Genomic DNA, 18,263 nt, shown 5'->3' on the forward strand with positions numbered 1-18,263 from the left:
AGCTTTAATTGGACAAGGTATATAGACTATAGCCTATGCGTGATCTACAGTTTCAAACCATCGACTAAAAACTAGCTTTTAGCATGAAGAGGAACACAGGTACGCTTGAGTGAAATTTCATGTTTCCATGAATTTGCTTATTTTATATTCATTATGGTATGTGTTAATATAATTTGTGTGAGTTCTTTTACCCTATAGCTTAGTGACTTGTAAGTTTTTTAAAAAAAAAATAAAAGATTTGACGTGGTAGTTGTAGTATGTCTTGAGTTCAAATCTCACAAATCAGAGTTTAAAATTATTTGTACATTCATTACTTGTGTGTAATAGAAGTGCTAAGGTAATTAGTGGTTTGTATTTCAATACCATGTTTTAAGTTAGAAGGATGTCGAAGGCCTAATAGAACGATTGATGGGGAAAAAAAACCAGGTTAATGGAACAAATGTCATTTTCTTTTTGCTAGGAAGTATTGTCATTTGCTTGCATGTTTTCTTTGTCCTACGTAATATTATTGGATTTTCATACAACGGTAGTATAGAACATGTATTAAACATTGATCCGTATATGTTAAATTACTTAACAAGTTAGACATGTACTTTTTTTTTGTTGATAAAGTGATATTTTTTATTAATCTAATGTACGAGGAAGGGAATCAAAATCAGGTTAGACGGTACTTCTTACTCAAACATTTTGTTTTCCATTAAAAAAAACACCTTTTTTAAGAGATCATTCTTCTATTTTATTTTGAGAGACTGAGGGCCCAAAGACACCAGCAGACAACTTGGGGTCTCACACTCTCATAACCTTCCAACGAGGGAGGCCCAATAGAAGAAAGGAGGAGATACTAAAAACTTTAAGACCAAAATATCTAGGCCCGTCAAACTTTTATTCCACTCGAGATTTGTTGTTCAATAAAAAATTGACCCAAAAAAAAAAAAAGCCCGAACGATATATGTTGTCGTGTTGCTGTCAATCTATGGAAAAACTGTCGTGCAAGACAAAACTCGTAAATAGTAATTAAAAAAGCTCACCTCCCGATGGATTCTTGAGCACAACACCCCTTGTTCCTTGTGGAGTAGGTTAGTTCCAGAAACAGCTTTGGTAAGGAAAGTTCTTCAAAACCAAGAGGATACGTATTTTAATATTGTTTTCGGATGTCAAATCTTTAATATTTGGTTTGGTTGAAGAAGATTTTGGAAGTATTTGGTAACATCCACTTGCAACAAGAGCACATGGGATGCGATTAGGGAATGTCTTATCGGTTAAGTACGAGAGATTAAATGTCCCAGAAAGTAGGTTTAGGATTTGGAATTTGGAATGAGACATTTGGGTTTTGTATCTTATATAATATTAAGAAATGTTAATTAGGTGTACAAAGATATCATTGCAGGTCAAAAGAGCTAGCTAGCTAGGGTAAAACCAAATTAGTTGTTAATGATTAAGCTAGATTAGCATGGGAGTTGGTAGACCAATCAAATTAACTCATACTGTTTAAGGATATTGAAAAGAAAAAAAAAACAATTAGAGGTAAGAAGTGAAAATAGAGATATCAAAATGCTATTTGTATCATATTTATCGACTCTAAGTCTCTAATTTGTATTAAAGAAATAGTCAGCAATGTGTTCAGCAAATGTAGTATCCACCTGTATTTAGAGATGGTGTAAAATGCATGCGTCAATATTCCTCCATAAACTATAATGAAAAAGCGACCATCTTTTTCTGTCCTTCCACCATGTATAGAAACAGTGATTAATCTAGCTTCCTATAGGCTTTATGCCATACTCTCTTGTCTTTCTATCATTTGGGGTACACCATGTAATTATCAAACCACCATAAAAAAGAAGAAAAGAAAAAACATATTCTCTCGCATGCAACATTTGCATCCCAATACTGTTTAACTTTTGTTGTCTTGTTCCTAGAATTCTACATTTTTAAAAGTAAATTTCTATTTGAGGGATTGTACATGGAAGAGGCAAAAAGTAGTGGTTGAAAGCAAAGTGTGTTCAGATCAATGTCACGGGCGGGATGGTCTTGTTTGTGTGTGTGGGAAAATGTATGTGGCTGGCTGCCATGTTCAATGTGGTTTGGAATCACATGAGGGGCGGATTCTTTTTCAGATTTGTTGTTCCTGCCCTGGTATGTGTCACAGGTGGGTTCTCTGTTGGAAATTAACTTCCATCGTGGTTTGGGTTTTTTTTTTATTGGATTTTGGTATAAAAAATTGGGGTGCATGTACATTGTCAACAAAGTTTACAAGGAATTTTTAGCTCAAGCAATTTGGAGTATTGATCTGTATACTCTCGAGGTTCCATTCTCATTTTCCTATAAAATCTGTAGGAGAAACAAAGGTGAAGGCTTATTAACCAATAATTATTTGGAAAAAAAAAAGAAGGAAAGTTGAAGGCTTAATTTGATCAGTGCCCTATTTCCTTATCAAACAAAGAATTCTAAATAGGAAACATCTTGATCTAAACACACTCCTCTTAATGCTTCGTAATCTATTTCACTGTTCACATGTCCTCAAAAGATTAGGAAAAGGTTCGAAAAGGAAAAGAAAGAAGTTTAGTCCCAAGGCGAGTAGGAGTCTGGAGCCTCTACTTAATGTGTTTCGGATTTATTCTGGCAAGAGTGCTAAAATCTATGGTTTCTTAACTTCTGATTTTGGTCTGGCAAGAGTACTAAAATCGTTTCAAGTACAACAAATTGCTCTTGCGAGGTACGCTTTCTAACGTTATATTCCATATCATATTAAACTCAGTCATGGTGTGTTCTAGAATGTAAGATATAGTTGTTTAGCTGGGAGCTGTTATTGATATACTTTTAAAACGTCATCCTGCGCTCATTTTGTATAAAGAGATAAGAGAGAAATTGCATTCCGAGGAGTGCATGATTACTTTTTTAGAGTGCTAATAACAGTTCCTTTTATTAGCCGTGTACAATTCAAATTGAGTTTATAGATATCTTGAGTTCTAGTGGTTTGAAAACTGAAGCATGAGACTTTGTGAGTTGCCGTTTCTTCATAGTCTACTTAAAATACAAAAATGAAAGAAAACAGAAGTATTTCTGAGACTTGAACTTTGACGGCCAACACCCAACGTAATCAAACTTTGACGTCCAACACCCAACGTAATCAAACTTTGACGGCCTAAACCCCACGTCCAAGAAATTAGTGTTGAAAACATCATTATAAAGAAGTATTCTAATCAATACACTTATTATTACAACGAGATTTTAAAGCACACCTCTTGAACATTAGGTTGAAACATTAGCATGTAATTATAAGCTAATGGAGGATTAGTATCTCCTGATTAACTGATGATTACAGTGGATTTGAATGTTAATCACATCCTAAAAGTTAGGCACAAATTGCCACCTTTCTTGACGCCCTCCAAAGGAAAATCACCCGTCAGCTTGCTCTACCAAATACCAACAGGCAATTATAATAATTTAATTACGGCATGGCCCTTAACGAAATTTGTCAAATTTTGGTATAACAGCACAAACAGTTCCGGAGAAATACACCCCATCCGAAATTCAACAATATTAGTTAACTGAAATCTCAAAATTTGTCAAAAAGTTGGCACAATTTCTAGAAATTTGTCAATGATTTCAGTTCACCTTACCATCCTAAGCCCACATAATATTTTTCCCTGGACAAAATTACCCTTTCCTGTTTGAGTTAGAAGAGTTTTTTTTGGTCAATAAGAACTTTCATTAACAGGAGAGCAATCCAAAAAGATTACAACTCAAATAGTAGGCGGGTTGCCTTGATTGAAGGAGGTGATTCTTGGGATTTCAGCACAAAATTGTGAAAAATATGCATAAATAAAAAGGACTAGAATTCTAACATGCCAAACAGGAAAGCAGAACTCATTGTCCACCCTGCGGTTATATATATGTTTGCACGTTTTTGAAGCCTTAAGGATCCAAAAAGGAATTTAGTAACGACCAGAGAGAGAGAGAAACAAAGAGGAGAGAGAGAAAGTACACATTCTAATAAGATAACTTGTTCCTTGTCCCCCTCCATAGTTTTTCTTTTGCTTCCAAAAGACAGCCATCGGTATAGGAGCTTAGCTAGCTACAACTCCATATAATTTTCCGTGAATCAAGGTACATCCGATATTTTTGGAATTTTGCTTAGCTGGTTTGCGATTAAATTTTGGTGTAATTACCAGACCATGCATAAGTTTGTTTTCAAGTATCTTAATTTACCATATGGAGTTGTTGTGCTGCTTGTGTATTCATGTAATAAAATACCATCGCCTTTGTCTCAAAAGTATGCATGGCTTCTGATATCTCCTGTGAAAAATCAATCTGCAGGGTGGTTGAAGATGGCATTTAACGTAAGGCAATGGCGCTGGGTTCTTGGGGCATTCGCAATGGTTGCCTTGTTTTCCTTGTTCCGTGACGATCAGGGTTTCACGAGGATCCCCCCAATAGTAAGGTTCGTCCTCTATCCTTTCTCTTTCTTTTTTTCTTTGAATTCATCTACGATCATCATATTATGGATAAATTCCAATGCATAGTTAAGAGGTTACAGAAAGCTCTGTCTGCGAGAGAGAGCATGCATTGTCGTTTTAATGGTGATGAGCTCTGAGTTGCTAACGTCTGCAAAAGATGGCCCTTGAAATTTTTTCTAACGTCTCAAGTATTGTTTTTTTTTTTTTCTCTTTAGCAAAAGTATTATTATATTATATTAAATGCTTTTAATATGTTGATTTCCCAAGATTACAATCCTCTCAAATTTTTAGTTTTCCGCATTATTTTTCTTTTTCTGTGTTTTTTTTTTCTCTGTGGAGGACTTCAACAAGTCTTCAACAACGTATATACTTTCCTGCTCTCATTGGACTAGCGCCTATCGTGGTAACTGTAAAGACTTTTATGAGTCCTATGAACCCCTCCCTTTCAGATTAGTTGTCTTCGTCTGTCTCGTGAGTCACACCTTAAATGTTTTCATTCACACCTCTATAGTCTATAGGATGTTTGTAGGCCCACCCTGTTTTGCCTTTTACTTTCGTGCAGTCTTTACCAGAAGGTCACGGTTACTACTAACAACTCACAAGACAACATAGATGCTAATCATTAAAAAATTTAAATTAAATAAAATATAAGAGAACATATATATTTATACGTAGATCGAATAAACGATAGGGTAGCGATTTTCACACTTCTAATTCGGGTTACCGAGAGTTCTTATGTATAACTGAATTAATAATTGATGAGAATTTTTAGTGAAATATATTTGGTGTTTGTTTAATTGCAGAAGAGAACTAAGGAGCGTTTCTGGACGAGATAATACGTACAATCAGATGCTATCGAAGACTGATAATCAGGCAATTCTCTATTTTACTACTCCCTTTATTCAAAGCTAATTTTCTTTTTTTCACATCTGAATTTTCTCAGTATCTGCATGAAAGCTATCTATATTCTATATTGTCAAAACATCATGTGACTCAGAGATGATGTGTTTTTAGGTGGTGCTGAATAATGGCCTGGTCCAACTCACTTTCTCTTATCCTGGAGGAGACGTCATTGGAATCAAGTACAAGGGAATTGATAACTTGCTTGAAATCAAGAACCAGCCAAGCAATAGAGGGCAAGCACACAAATTCCTTCTAACTATTTTTTGAATAAAATTATTTGTACTATCTTAACTCATCATATCATAGACCGGCTAAGTCGATGATTAAGATGGTACAAATAACAATCCTCCATTTGTGTTTTAGGAGATTCACTATTATATCCAATTTAGGAGCCCAAATTATTATTAAAAAAACCCTATATGAAATGAACTTTAGAAACACACTCAAAGCTCATTTACCACATAACAAAAAGGCTTTTAACTTCTTATAAATTACAAAACTGTTATTGATTTCTTAAAACAACTCCAACCCCAAAACCTCATTAAAAAAAACCCCCAAAACACTCAATAGGGTATCAAAGTAATTTAATAATTAAAATTAAAATCAATAGGGCTAGCTGCTATTTTTTGGGTTTTTTTTTATAGAAATTAAATGATGTAGGATTTATCCATACCATTAGTGCTAAGAATGGGTATATAACTAAATATCTCTTCTCTTTTTTACTGTTCACGAAGTATATAATCTAATTTGCAACTTAATCATACAGGTACTGGGATCTTGTCTGGAACAAGCCGGGAGGAAAAGATAGTGTGGACAAGTAAGTCCTCTTGCTTCTTCCCTTTTAATCATTTCATACTAAAAAATGTTACCACTTTTGACTAAAAATTATGTACATAAATCACGTGCAGGCTACAAGGAACAAGATTTAAAGTTATTGCAGCGACGGCAGACCAAATAGAAATTTCTTTTACTAAAACCTACAGTCCTTCCCTCGGTAACGACACAGTTCCCTTGAATGTTGACAAAAGGTAATGTTCTTAAACTTTTTCAATTAGAAAATAACAAGTACAGTCTTTATGCTGGAAATTCTCTCAAACTTTTACATTAAACTTTGATACGTACAGGTACATAATGCAGCGCGGTCGCTCTGGGTTCTATGCCTACGCCATTTTCGAGCGCCTCGAAGGGTGGCCGGAGGTGGATATGGATCAAATTAGAATTGTTTACAAGCTTCAACAAGACAAGTGAGTGTAGAGGGCCAAAATTTATTGATTATGCCGGGCGCATTGCGTTGGACTCTAACAAAAAAGTGACATCTTCACTAATTATTGTGTAAATATTCAATTGCAGATTTCGGTACATGGCTATATCTGACGACAGGAAAAGGGTCATGCCAACAGCCGATGACCGTGCAAATGGTGAGCCCCTTGCCTATCCCGAAGCTGTTCTTTTAACCAATCCGAGCAATCCTGACTTTAGAGGAGAGGTATTGGCATATTATCGATACATTTTCGACAATATCGATATAATATTTATTTTTTCATTGAAATTATATGTATAGTCCCTTTTTATGAAGAGATTCTCAAATTATTTTACTTGGATGTGTATATATGTTCACTTTCTTTTGGTCTCGTGACAAAATAATTAATTATTTTGCAGGTGGATGACAAATACCAATACTCAAGTGAGGACAAAGATAACAACGTCCATGGTTGGATTTGTGAAGACCCAGCTGTGGGCTTCTGGATCATCACACCCAGTGATGAGTTCCGTACCGCTGGGCCCTTCAAGCAGGACCTTACCTCCCATGTGGGCCCAACTGCCCTCTCTGTACGTCCACCCATCTAATCTCTCTCCCCACCCATATGTGTCCATATCCATATTTGTGAGTGACAAAAGCTAATTATTTATACATTTTGCAGATGTTTGTTAGTACCCATTATGCTGGGAAGGAAGTTGGAATGACATTTGAAGATGGTGAGGCATGGAAGAAGGTTTTTGGGCCAGTCTTTATCCATCTCAATTCAGCTCCAAGCTCAAATGAATATCTCACACTCTGGGAAAATGCTAAAGAGCAGGTCTGTATAAATAATATTTCATCTTTAGGCAACATTTACGCTACTAAAAATTTAAATTTATAATGACCCAAAAATTTTCTTAGTTGGCTGAAGAAGTGCAAAGATGGCCATACAATTTCACTCAATCAGAAGACTTTCTCAGCTCTGATCAGCGTGGATCCGTTGCCGGTCAATTACTAGTTCGGGATCGGTACATGTTGATTCCTTCCTTTTGTTTTTATTTTTGGTTCTGGAAGTGTAAATTTATGCATAAAATGATCAAATTGTTCTTGTTTTAGGTACAGGAATAAGAGGCTTATTTGGGCAAGCTCCGCTTATGTGGGATTGGCTGCACCTGGAAATGCAGGATCATGGCAAAAGGAAAGCAAGGTAATTTGTGACACCAAATCCGGTTTGGTAACCTTTTTGTTTTTCGGGTATTGTTTGTTTACCAAAAACCCGAAAAACAAAAACATGTCTGTCTAAGGTGATAACCTTACATTTTTTTTTTCCTCCAGGGTTATCAGTTCTGGACTCAAACCAACAAGCAAGGTTATTTCCTCATTAAAGATGTTCGACCTGGGAACTATAGCTTGTATGCAACTGTTCCTGGCTTTATTGGGGATTACAAATATGAGGCTAATATTACAATTGAACCAGGTACGTTATCTATGCACATCTTTCATTGCCTTAAATTGGAAAGAAAAGAACGAACAAATATTTGTACCATGAAAACCAATTTTAACATTACCGAGTTTTAATGATATGCAGGAAGTGAAATTAAATTGGCTGATCTTACTTACGAACCTCCAAGAAATGGCCCCACCCTGTGGGAAATCGGCATCCCGGATCGATCAGCTGCTGAGTTCAACATACCAGATCCGTCTCCGACCCTTTTGAACCAATTGTACACCAATCACACAGACAAGTTAGTTCTCATATAAGCCCTCCTATTTCTTTTTAATTAGGGGGTCAAGTTCTTTTGTTAGATAGTTTGACACGCTGTTATCAAACTGTCAATTTCGATCACACGTTATAATTAATCTCGGGCAGTCAAACTGTCTAATAAAAGAACATTTCCTTTGACTTCAAATAGAAACTAAGCTATTTGTTTATATGCTTAACACATTGCATTGCTTACAGGTTTAGGCAATACGGCTTGTGGGAACGATACTCAGATTTATACCCTAACCATGATCTCATCTACACCGTTGGTACTGACAATTACCGTGATGATTGGTTCTTCGCTCATGTGACCAGGTACTTGTTTTTCCTTAACATAACAATGCCTCTGCTTTATTAAATTTGTAGGTCCTGTTTCTCAAAATCTAGCACTACTACAGGAACACAGGAAATCAAACGTATGAACCAACCACATGGCAAATTCAATTTCAACATAATAAGGGGGCAAATCCCGGAAATTATACACTGCAATTGGCATTGGCCTCAGCCACTAATGCAGAAGTGCAGGTATTGCTTGAATCCCAGAAAATGCTATACAAGGTGCAAGTGATATAGTGTTTAAGTTTTTGGCTAATTTTATGTTTGGCATTGTGTTCTTAGGTCCGGGTTAATGATTGGAGCGCAAACCCACCTCATTTCACGACAGGGCTAATCGGGAAGGACAATGCCATAGCAAGACATGGAATTCATGGTTTGTACTGGTTGTTCAGTGTTGGTCTACCAAGCGATCGGCTACAAGAAGGAAAAAACACCATCTATCTTACTCAGTCAAGACACAAGACAACTTTCGACGGCGTCATGTATGACTATCTGCGATTAGAAGGACCACCTCAAGAGTGAACATATCGGTTATAGTTCCAATAGACAGGTAGTGACATATAGAGGTTTCTTCAACAACAAGTTATACATTCATTTACCCTGATGTAGATATAGTGTAAACAGGCCTCAACTATAGCAACTAATCATACCAAAATCAATCCCATTCTTAATTTTTTTTTTTTCTGTTTATAATAAGCTTAGAACCTAGGCAAAAGCCATTCCATTCCTTGTATATTTCATAAGGAATTCCATGTTATTGATACTGTCGGTGTATATTTAATGAAAGGATTATTTATGTCTGCACTAGTTTATTTCTTTCAAACATGACACTGCACAATAGTACCAAACATTCTTCTGTATCCTCCAACGTTTTCATTTGAACTTACTCATCAGACAGGGAAAGCAACAAAACCAGAACGGAAGAAACAAAAAATAAGCTTTAAATCAAGTCTCTGTTATTCAGATTCAACAATCTGTTTGATATATTAACTGATCAATCAATTCAATACAAGTCCTGAAACTGATTATCATACGTAAACAGAGACAGAATTGGATTGTGGTTCCTACAGATTAAAGAAAGGTTAGTTCAGTAATCTCAATTTATCAGGTCCAGTTGTTAAAAAGAAATACCAACAGACCTTACCTCCTAAAAGTGTCCACATTGTGAAAACAAATTATATATATGTCTTCGTCCTTTATATAAAGTTTTCCTCACTCTGAAACTATGCTGTATTTTTTAAGGAAATGTTCTTGTTAAATTTATGTTTTTATAGTCGTAACAGCTTGGAACTCTGTTCCGACCAAATATACATTCGGAGAAAAATCAAGTTAGAATGATTCATATTCATAGTCTTACTTAACTAACTATGGGGTGGACCACCTTGGTACTCATTGAAGGTTGTCTTGTCTTTCATGTGCATCGCAAACTTTTTCTTGGGATTTATCCGATCTTCCCGACTTCCAATTTTATTTTTTTATAATGTTTTTGTGTGTGTGTTGATAGGTTCTTATTTCTCATGAGAGGTTATGGTCTTTTTTTTTCCCCTCAGCCAACTATGTGTACCTCTTTATTTTATATTTAATAAATTTCTCACCTATTGTTAATGTTATCTAAATAATAAAAAATTCAGTTTTACAATATAATATCTTAAGTTGCCAAATAGTCTGTCCAAAAGTTTCAAAAGGCATAATAAATTTTAGGTCTTATAATTGTTGGAGACGTCTAAAGGCTCAATATCTTATGGGATGAACCACACAACTCCTTCAAATAATCTTCTTTATTAATTACAATTTTGGAGATTTCTCTCCTCTTCTTCTCTGGGATAGAAAAAACCAAATGTAACAGATCAGAACCATAAACAAACAAACTTTTCGTTTTCTTTTTCATTTCAGTTTCAGAGGAAACAAACAGAGAATTGGATAGAGAAATACCATGGTTGCCAAGTTGAGCTGACGACTAGAGGAAGAGACGGCAGCAAACGAAGAAGGTCGAGGTCTCTCTCGCACTCGTTATCGTCTCCCATGGTTGGAAATTCAGATCTCACCGTATTGACTCCGATTTGAGAGCTCGAAGAGAGAGAAGGCTTGGCTGCCGGTGAAGATGGGATTGCGGTCGGTTAGGTGGGTGGGTGGGTACCTAAGGAAGAGAAGCCATGGTTTTTGGTGTGGGTTTTTGGGACTGAGCTTGCAATATCCCACATTCATCTTTTCCCAGCTCCGTCAATTTGCCATCTCCAGGTTGAAATGCAAGCTCCACGTGTCGGAGGCAAAGAAACCCACTACAGCAGGTTATCCAGTTTTTTTTGGTGATTTTAGTGATTTTTCTTCACAAATTATTTTGAGCCATTAGATCAAAACCTTTAAATCCAACGGTTGAAAGCTTTGATGTATTGATACAAGAGAGCATATTAGAATTTTCGTAACTTGCGATCATCTCTAGTAGTAGGTGTGCTGGTGTCTGCGGCCTACCTTTCCCCTCAACTATTTGATTTTTCTGTGGGAAACAGTTTTGCTGTGTCTGAGTTCCTAGTGTGTTCTCTGTGGCCCTGTTTCCACCTTGGCTTCGTTTATGGTGTTTTCTTTCCCTTTGTTTTTCCTTGCCTCTGTTTTTGAAGTTTCTATGAAATTCAATTGACCAAAAAAACTTGTGATCATCTCTCTCTTCTAGTACATCTGAGCTGAGCCCTAACCCACCACAACACAATGGAATCTTATCTTCTCATGTATTTTGATTTTTAAATTTTGTGTTGATTGCTGCCCAGAATCAATTCTAGATGTGTTGTTTTGATTAAGCTAGCATATAAGGCCAGTATGGCGTCAGTTTCAGCAGACCTCTTCATGGGCAAATTTGTAGCAATTCTCGAGAGCCAAGCAGCCTCCATAGCGGGTGTTGGTGATCAAGTTGATGAGATTAAGCGGGAGCTGGAATTCATGAAAGCCTTCTTAGCGGATGCTGATGGGGGCTACAAAGCACACACACAAGTAGAGGAAGTGTGGATCAGAACCGTTCGAGACTTGGCCAATGATGTTGAAAACATCATTGAAGAATTCATGTATCACATGTACGAGCAGCAAATTGGCCGTGGATTTGCCAGGTGGATCCACAAAACCATTCACTTTCCAAAGCACCTTTGGTATAAGCGTAAAATAGCCAACAAGTTACAGAAAATCGCGATGGCAATTAGAGCTATTACAGAGCGAAATCAGAGATATGGTGGTGGTACAGCTGTAGAAGGAAAAAGTATTTCTTCTGAGGATATTCGCAGATGGGTGCAGAATCAAGCGGAGTCTTCTCTTTTTCATAAGGAGGATGAACTCGTCGGGATTGAAGGTGATAAGAACTTGTTAATGGGATGGCTGATGAACGAAGAGCAACGCCAAACTGTTGTGTCTGTGGTCGGGATGGGAGGATCAGGGAAGACAACTCTAGTTGCAAGGACTTTCAAAGATGAAATTGTAAAGAGACATTTCGAATGCTATGCGTGGATTACTATTTCCCAGTCTTATGTGATTGAAGACTTACTTAGAAGATTGATCAAAGAATTCCACAAAGCAAAGAAGAAAGAGGTCCCTGCGGACATGAATGCCATGAGTTATAACGAATTGCTGGAGATTTTGGTGAACTACTTGGAGACTAAAAGGTACCTAGTTGTATTGGATGACGTGTGGGATGTCCACCTTTGGGACAAAATAAGGTTTTCATTTCCAGATAAACATCTTGGAAGTCGAGTCATGCTTACAACTCGAAGAGAAGACATAGCATCCTCTTCTTTTGGGGTTGAAAGCCATGTTCACAGGATTCAACTGCTGGAAAGGGGTGATGCGTGGGAGCTCTTCAGCATGAAAGCATTCTCAAGTTATCAGAACAAATCTTTTTCACCTGAACTTCTGTCATTAGCTCGGGAACTTGTGGAAAAGTGTGAAGGCCTACCACTCGCGATCGTAGCCTTAAGTGGTCTCATGTCTTCTAAGAAGTCACTTACTGATTGGAGCAAAGTCTATAATAGCTTAAATTGGCATCTAACAAATAATTCTTTGTTAGAACCTATGAAGAGCATCTTGTTGCTTGGTTTCAATGATTTGCCATACCGATTGAAGCAATGCTTTCTATATTGTTCCCTTTTCCCTGAAGATCAAGTGATCGTAAATAATAGGCTCATCACATTGTGGATTGCTGAAGGATTTGTTGAACATGTCGAAGGGCTCACGCCAGAAGAAGTTGCAAATAGCTATCTTATGGAACTCATTTTTCGTAACATGCTACAACAAAGGTTTCGAGGACCCTTCCCAGCATGTAAGATGCATGATCTTTTGCGGGAGATTGCTCTGTCTATAGCAAAGGAAGAAAAGTTTTGCGCTGTACATGATGGGAGTGAAACTGTAGAAGGAACTGGGGCACTCCGTTTGTCAATTCAAACAACTAATGGAGAAATTGGATCATGCACTGGTATATCACGGCTTCGTTCGTTTCTCGTCTTTGCCACTGGCGTATCCTCATTCTCTTTCCCAAATAAATTACCTTTCGTCCTTAAATTGTTGAAGGTTCTAGATTTGGAGGATGTCCCAATTGATAATCTGCCAGATAATCTAACGTCTTTATTTAATTTAAAATATTTAAATTTGAGTGGAACTCCAATTACGGAGCTTCCGGAATCCATTGGACAGCTTGGCAACCTTCAGACCTTGAACATCACGGGGACAAAAATAGAGGCACTTCCAAGAGGGATTTCCAAGTTGCTAAACTTGCGCCATTTACTTGCGGGTAGGTTCATTTCTGGAAAGGTAATTTTTTTTGGGGTAAGAATACCATCAAGTATTAGTAAGATGAAGAAATTGCAATCTTTGGCATATATTGAATCAAAAGGAAACATTATTAGACTTATTGGAAGTATGACCCAACTTACGTTCCTTGGCATTACAAATGTGAAAGAAAGAGACGAGGATGACCTATGTGCCTCAATTCAAGAAATGAAGGTCCTTTCCCGCTTGTTTTTATTTGTAGCTGATGGAGAGGAATTTCTTCGAGTTGACGCATTGTCTTCACTGCCTCCCTACCTTGATAGACTTAAATTGGTCAGCAAACTGGAAAAGGTACCACATTGGTTTTGTTCACTCCACTCTCTCACATATTTGAATCTGCGTGGGTCTAGACTTGAAGAAGATTTACTACCTCATATTGAAGCATTGCCCTCTCTACGTTCTCTTTGGCTTGATAATGCCTATGTTAGGAAAGAGTTATGTTTCAACAGAGACTTTGTGAAGCTTTGGTATTTGAGGTTTCAGAATCTTGCATTATTAAATAAGATAACTATAGAAAAAGGGGCGATGCCAAATCTCGAGTTCTTAGACATTCATAGTTGCATGAGGTTAGAAACATTGCCCCAGGGTATTGAGCACCTTTCTCAACTACAACGATACAAATTTCGTAATGTGTCAGAGTTGTTTATGGAGTCCATAAAAGAAGGAGGTGTGGATCATGCAAGGATGCTACTCGTTGATGAGAGATGTAAGAAATATACGTAAGTATCTTTTATCCTTTCATTGACTTTCCTAAACTTAAGGATGTGGAATATTGCACCTGTGTTCAAGAAATTGTTCTCGTTCACTTTTCCTAAACTTTCCTAAACTTAATGATTCTTTGAGACCAATAAATTGTTTGTTAATCACAATATTGCTTTTGTCTTTTTATATATTTTGCAGAAACAAGTCCAGGGATTGAAGATTTTACCCATGAGTTTAGGGTGGGAAGAACTTGTTCGTCTTGTTTTGACTTCTTATTTGCTCTTTTTGAAATTCAAATAATACCCAAGTTGATGTTCATAAGTTGCAGTTGATGTTTTTTTGTGTGTTTTAATTTGCATGTAATAAAATTCGCATCTGTCAGTACAGCAATTGGAAGATGTATGTCGATGATTAGCTTTTAAGATTTGGATTATGGATTCTTTTGTATTTTGTGTGTTTGTACTTTCTCCTATGTTAATTTTTTTTTTTGGTCAAGATTTCTCCTATGTTAATTGTGTTTGTACTTTCAGGTTTTTTTCTTTGGGATCAGATTTTATACTTTCAGATTGGCTAAATAAATAATACAGAATCTTAATTGCTTTCCATGAGAAGTTCTATGACACAGTAATGTCAATGTAGCGGCATCTCAAGCCAATCATGCACTATTATGTGAGGAAGCCGTGTTGAGTCCGATTTGAGAGCTCGAAGAGAGATAAGGCTTGGCTGCCGGTGAAGATGGGGTTGCCGTCGGTTAGGTGGGTGGGGGGGGGGTACCTAAGGAGGAGAAGCCATGGTTTTTGGTGTGGGTTTCTAGGACTGAGCTTGCAATATCCCACGTTCATCTTTTCCCAGCTCTGTAAATTTGCCATTTCTAGGTTGAAATGCAAGCTTTCACGTGTGGGAGGCAAAGAAACCAACTACAGCAGGTTATCCAGTTTTTTTAGGTGATTTTAGTGATTTTTCTTCACAAATTATTTTGAGCCATTAGATCAAAACCTTTAAATCCAACGGTTGAAAACTTTGATGTATTGATGCTCTAGAGCATATTAGAATTTTCGCAGCAAAAAAAATACAGGGGACTCGAAACAACTCGAAAGGACACGTGTAAATATTTTGTTAATCACTTCACCCAACCAAAGTGGAAACACTATTGACCAAAAAAGAAAAGAAGTGGAAACACTATTATGCCTGCGGGCCCTACCACCCACTTCTCAGTCTATTTATTTCCAAACTCCAAGCTTTTCATGGTCACTCAACATATTTCCAAACTCCAATCTCCTAAAATACAACTACAATCAACTTTTCATTTTAGTTCATTAGGCCACTCATCAGCGAATGGGTATTTACTCGTGCGTATAGGACGCATGAATCAAATGGTCCATTCCTCTCTCCTCCTTTTCAGCTCTAGGGCCTGCCAACATAAGATGTAAAAATAGATGTAGATTTTCATTACTTTTCCCATCTCACCTCATGATGGAGAGATTATAGAATAGTACAGTAGTATTGTCACGTGGTATATCTTGTTCATGTGTTATAATATACGTGGATATTTATTGATACTATTCTCTAAAAGAGGAAAATATCAATCCTGTCGTTGACGCATATTATGACACATGTACAAGTTATACCACATGACTGTACTATTTTATAATTTCTGTGCACTATAGCTGACCTAAATGAATCTGCATCAATATACACCTCTGCATTGGAGAGGTTTTCAGCCAAACTAGATGTAAATTTGGTTTACATCTTCTTATACACCTTTGCATTGGAGATGCTCTAATAAGCACGCACTTCAAATCAACCTCCTAAAAAACATAGAACAAAGAATTATATATCTTTGGCACTAGTACGAATCTCTCTGTAATGCTATCAATGAGAATTCTAGAGTCTCTCCATTCGCAGCCCAAAGAAAAATATCAACTATGCTGAGGATTTATTTAAAAAATTTGTTGTTAAGTATTTTCCTTTTTGAAACTATGTGAGAGAAACTATCATTGGTTATTAATTAATTATGCATATTTTATACCTATATATGAAGAAGAGGCCCGCCCGATACGTTGGCAAGTTCCCCTCACCTTCGGCCTTGTTCCCAAGGAGAGTTGGAATGAATGAGATGCTTCGTCAAACTCTTTCTTTTTCGGCAAGTCTATTAGAATTGTTAACAAGTTCAGGGTCGGGTACAAATTTAGCTAGCTTCTACCCGAAGACGCATATTTGTTGAATGCGTATACATCACTTTATGGTCAAACAATTTCACTAGCAGCTACAGCTCACCCATCACGTCAGCCAACACAGACAGAATACTATATGTATACCAAGGCTTTTGGTGATGTTTTCATAAACATTCCTGCGCCTTCTTGTCTCCAAGTTTTTGAAGCATTAACCCTTGTGCTTATTCTCTGTTTCTTGAGACTCTCTGTTTTAATGGTGAAGACACCCGAACAAGAACACCCCGTAGAGGCCTTTGGCTGGGCTGCTAGAGACACAACCGGGCATCTCTCCCCATTTAACTTCTCAAGAAGGTTACAGTTCAGCATTTATTTTATTTTATATTATTTATACCCTTTTTGTTTGTTTGTTTTCTCAATATAATCATTGCGTTAATTGACATTATATATATGTACATGCAGGGCAACTGGAGATGAGGACGTGAGGTTTAAGGTGTTGTATTGTGGAATATGTCATACGGACCTTTCTAGTATCAAGAATGAATGGGGTATATGTACATACCCTATAGTTCCTGGGTATGACCATCAAATGAGTTCATAACATATGTCATGTTATATGTGATAGGAGAATCTATGTTATCATTTGGTTTGCATGCAGGCACGAGCTAGTGGGAGAAGTGACAGAAGTGGGAAGCATGGTGAAGAAAACAAACGTGGGAGATAGAGTGGGCGTGGGGGCTGTGGTTGGTGCATGCCATGACTGCGATAACTGTAACAACGACCTTGAAATTTACTGCCCTAAAATGGTACTTACCTACAGCTCCATTTACCACGATGGAACAGTAACTTATGGCGGCTATTCAGACACAATGGTGGCCAATGAGCGCTACATAGTTCATTTTCCTGAGAACATGCCATTTGATGGTGGTGCTCCTCTTGTTTGTGCTGGGATCACAATGTATAGTCCCTTGAAATATTTTGGCTTAGCCGAGCCTGGGAAGCACATTGGCATTGTGGGCCTTGGTGGTCTTGGTCATGTTGGAGTGAAATTTGCCAAGGCATTTGGGGCAAAAGTCACTGTGATTAGTACCTCCCCTAGCAAGAAAGACGAAGCTTTGAAACAATTTGGTGCTGATTCATTCTTGGTTAGCCGCGACCACGACCAAATGCAGGTTTGTAGCCACAATTTGCTAATTACATGATGTGACAGACAGTTAATGTATATAATTACCATTACTTGTTTCTTAGTCTGTTATCGTTGTAGTTCTAATTATTTGGTACACATTGAATTTTGATTATAGGCTGCCATGGGCACGTTTGATGGCATCATTGACACAGTCTCTGCTGTGCATGCTATTTCACCCTTGATTGACCTTTTGAAGTCTCATGGGAAGCTTATTATGGTGGGTGCACCGGATAAGCCACTTAAGTTACCCGTCTACCCTTTACTCATGGGTACGTTTGCCATTTTATGCATTGTATTTCATGGACAAGTTTATAATAATCTTATCAAATTTTGCTTAGAGCCTAACGTATTTAAATATGTGAATATGTAGGAAGGAAATTGGTGGCCGGCAGTGCAATTGGGGGTATGAAAGAGACACAAGAGATGATTGATTTTGCAGCAAAACACAACATAACAGCAGAGATTGAGGTTATTTCAATGGATTATGTGAACACAGCAATGAAACGGCTTGCTAAAAACGATGTTAGATACCGATTTGTCATTGACGTTGGAAACACTCTAGCTGCTACCAAGCCTTGAGGACTTGTACGTCAATTTCAACTCTCATTGTTTCATTGATATTGTATAATTTGTATGTAGTTGGAAGTATATTTAATAGAATTATAATAAAACAAATAAAACTATGTTTTAATACATGTACATTTTA

The 18,263-nt window shown here is 37.2% G+C and overlaps 3 protein-coding genes and 1 long non-coding RNA gene across 5 annotated transcripts; 3 read left to right on the forward strand and 1 right to left on the reverse strand.

Moving 5' to 3' along the window:
- Positions 1 to 3,875: 3,875 nt before the first annotated feature.
- Positions 3,876 to 9,491, forward strand: LOC110772350 (uncharacterized). Of its 2 annotated transcripts, none has more exons than XM_088254852.1 (17): positions 3,876 to 4,107; positions 4,318 to 4,441; positions 5,261 to 5,330; positions 5,472 to 5,593; positions 6,127 to 6,177; positions 6,269 to 6,388; positions 6,485 to 6,604; positions 6,711 to 6,846; positions 7,020 to 7,190; positions 7,283 to 7,438; positions 7,522 to 7,628; positions 7,723 to 7,807; positions 7,936 to 8,077; positions 8,189 to 8,345; positions 8,561 to 8,677; positions 8,761 to 8,887; positions 8,981 to 9,491. In XM_088254852.1, exons 2-17 carry the CDS (start codon positions 4,329 to 4,331, stop codon positions 9,218 to 9,220), a joined length of 2,034 nt encoding a protein of 677 aa, XP_088110978.1. In that variant the 5' UTR covers positions 3,876 to 4,107; positions 4,318 to 4,328; the 3' UTR covers positions 9,221 to 9,491. The 2 variants fall into 2 exon arrangements, with proteins under 2 accessions (XP_088110978.1, XP_021832475.2); XM_021976783.2 differs by having other exon boundaries at positions 3,877 to 4,107; positions 7,717 to 7,807.
- A 954-nt stretch (positions 9,492 to 10,445) lies between these two features.
- On the reverse strand, positions 10,446 to 10,771 carry LOC148293637 (uncharacterized). The gene is made up of 2 exons (XR_015836531.1): positions 10,631 to 10,771; positions 10,446 to 10,516 (listed from the first exon to the last, which is right to left on the reverse strand). It is a non-coding gene; the product is annotated as an uncharacterized LOC148293637 (long non-coding RNA).
- A 205-nt stretch (positions 10,772 to 10,976) lies between these two features.
- Positions 10,977 to 14,756, forward strand: LOC110772349 (disease resistance protein RPM1-like). The gene is made up of 2 exons (XM_088254851.1): positions 10,977 to 14,217; positions 14,399 to 14,756. The coding sequence occupies exons 1-2, from the start codon at positions 11,510 to 11,512 to the stop codon at positions 14,415 to 14,417; spliced, it is 2,727 nt and encodes a 908-aa protein (XP_088110977.1). The 5' UTR covers positions 10,977 to 11,509; the 3' UTR covers positions 14,418 to 14,756.
- Positions 14,757 to 16,627: 1,871 nt separating this feature from the next.
- Positions 16,628 to 18,136, forward strand: LOC110755099 (8-hydroxygeraniol dehydrogenase-like). Its single transcript, XM_088254808.1, has 5 exons — positions 16,628 to 16,725; positions 16,834 to 16,947; positions 17,030 to 17,543; positions 17,673 to 17,826; positions 17,928 to 18,136. Exons 1-5 carry the CDS (start codon positions 16,628 to 16,630, stop codon positions 18,134 to 18,136), a joined length of 1,089 nt encoding a protein of 362 aa, XP_088110934.1.
- The last annotated feature ends 127 nt before the right edge of the window (positions 18,137 to 18,263 follow it).

This window comes from Prunus avium, chromosome 6, assembly GCF_965620075.1.
Source record: "Prunus avium chromosome 6, drPruAviu1.hap1.1, whole genome shotgun sequence".
Taxonomy (NCBI): Eukaryota; Viridiplantae; Streptophyta; class Magnoliopsida; order Rosales; family Rosaceae; genus Prunus; species Prunus avium.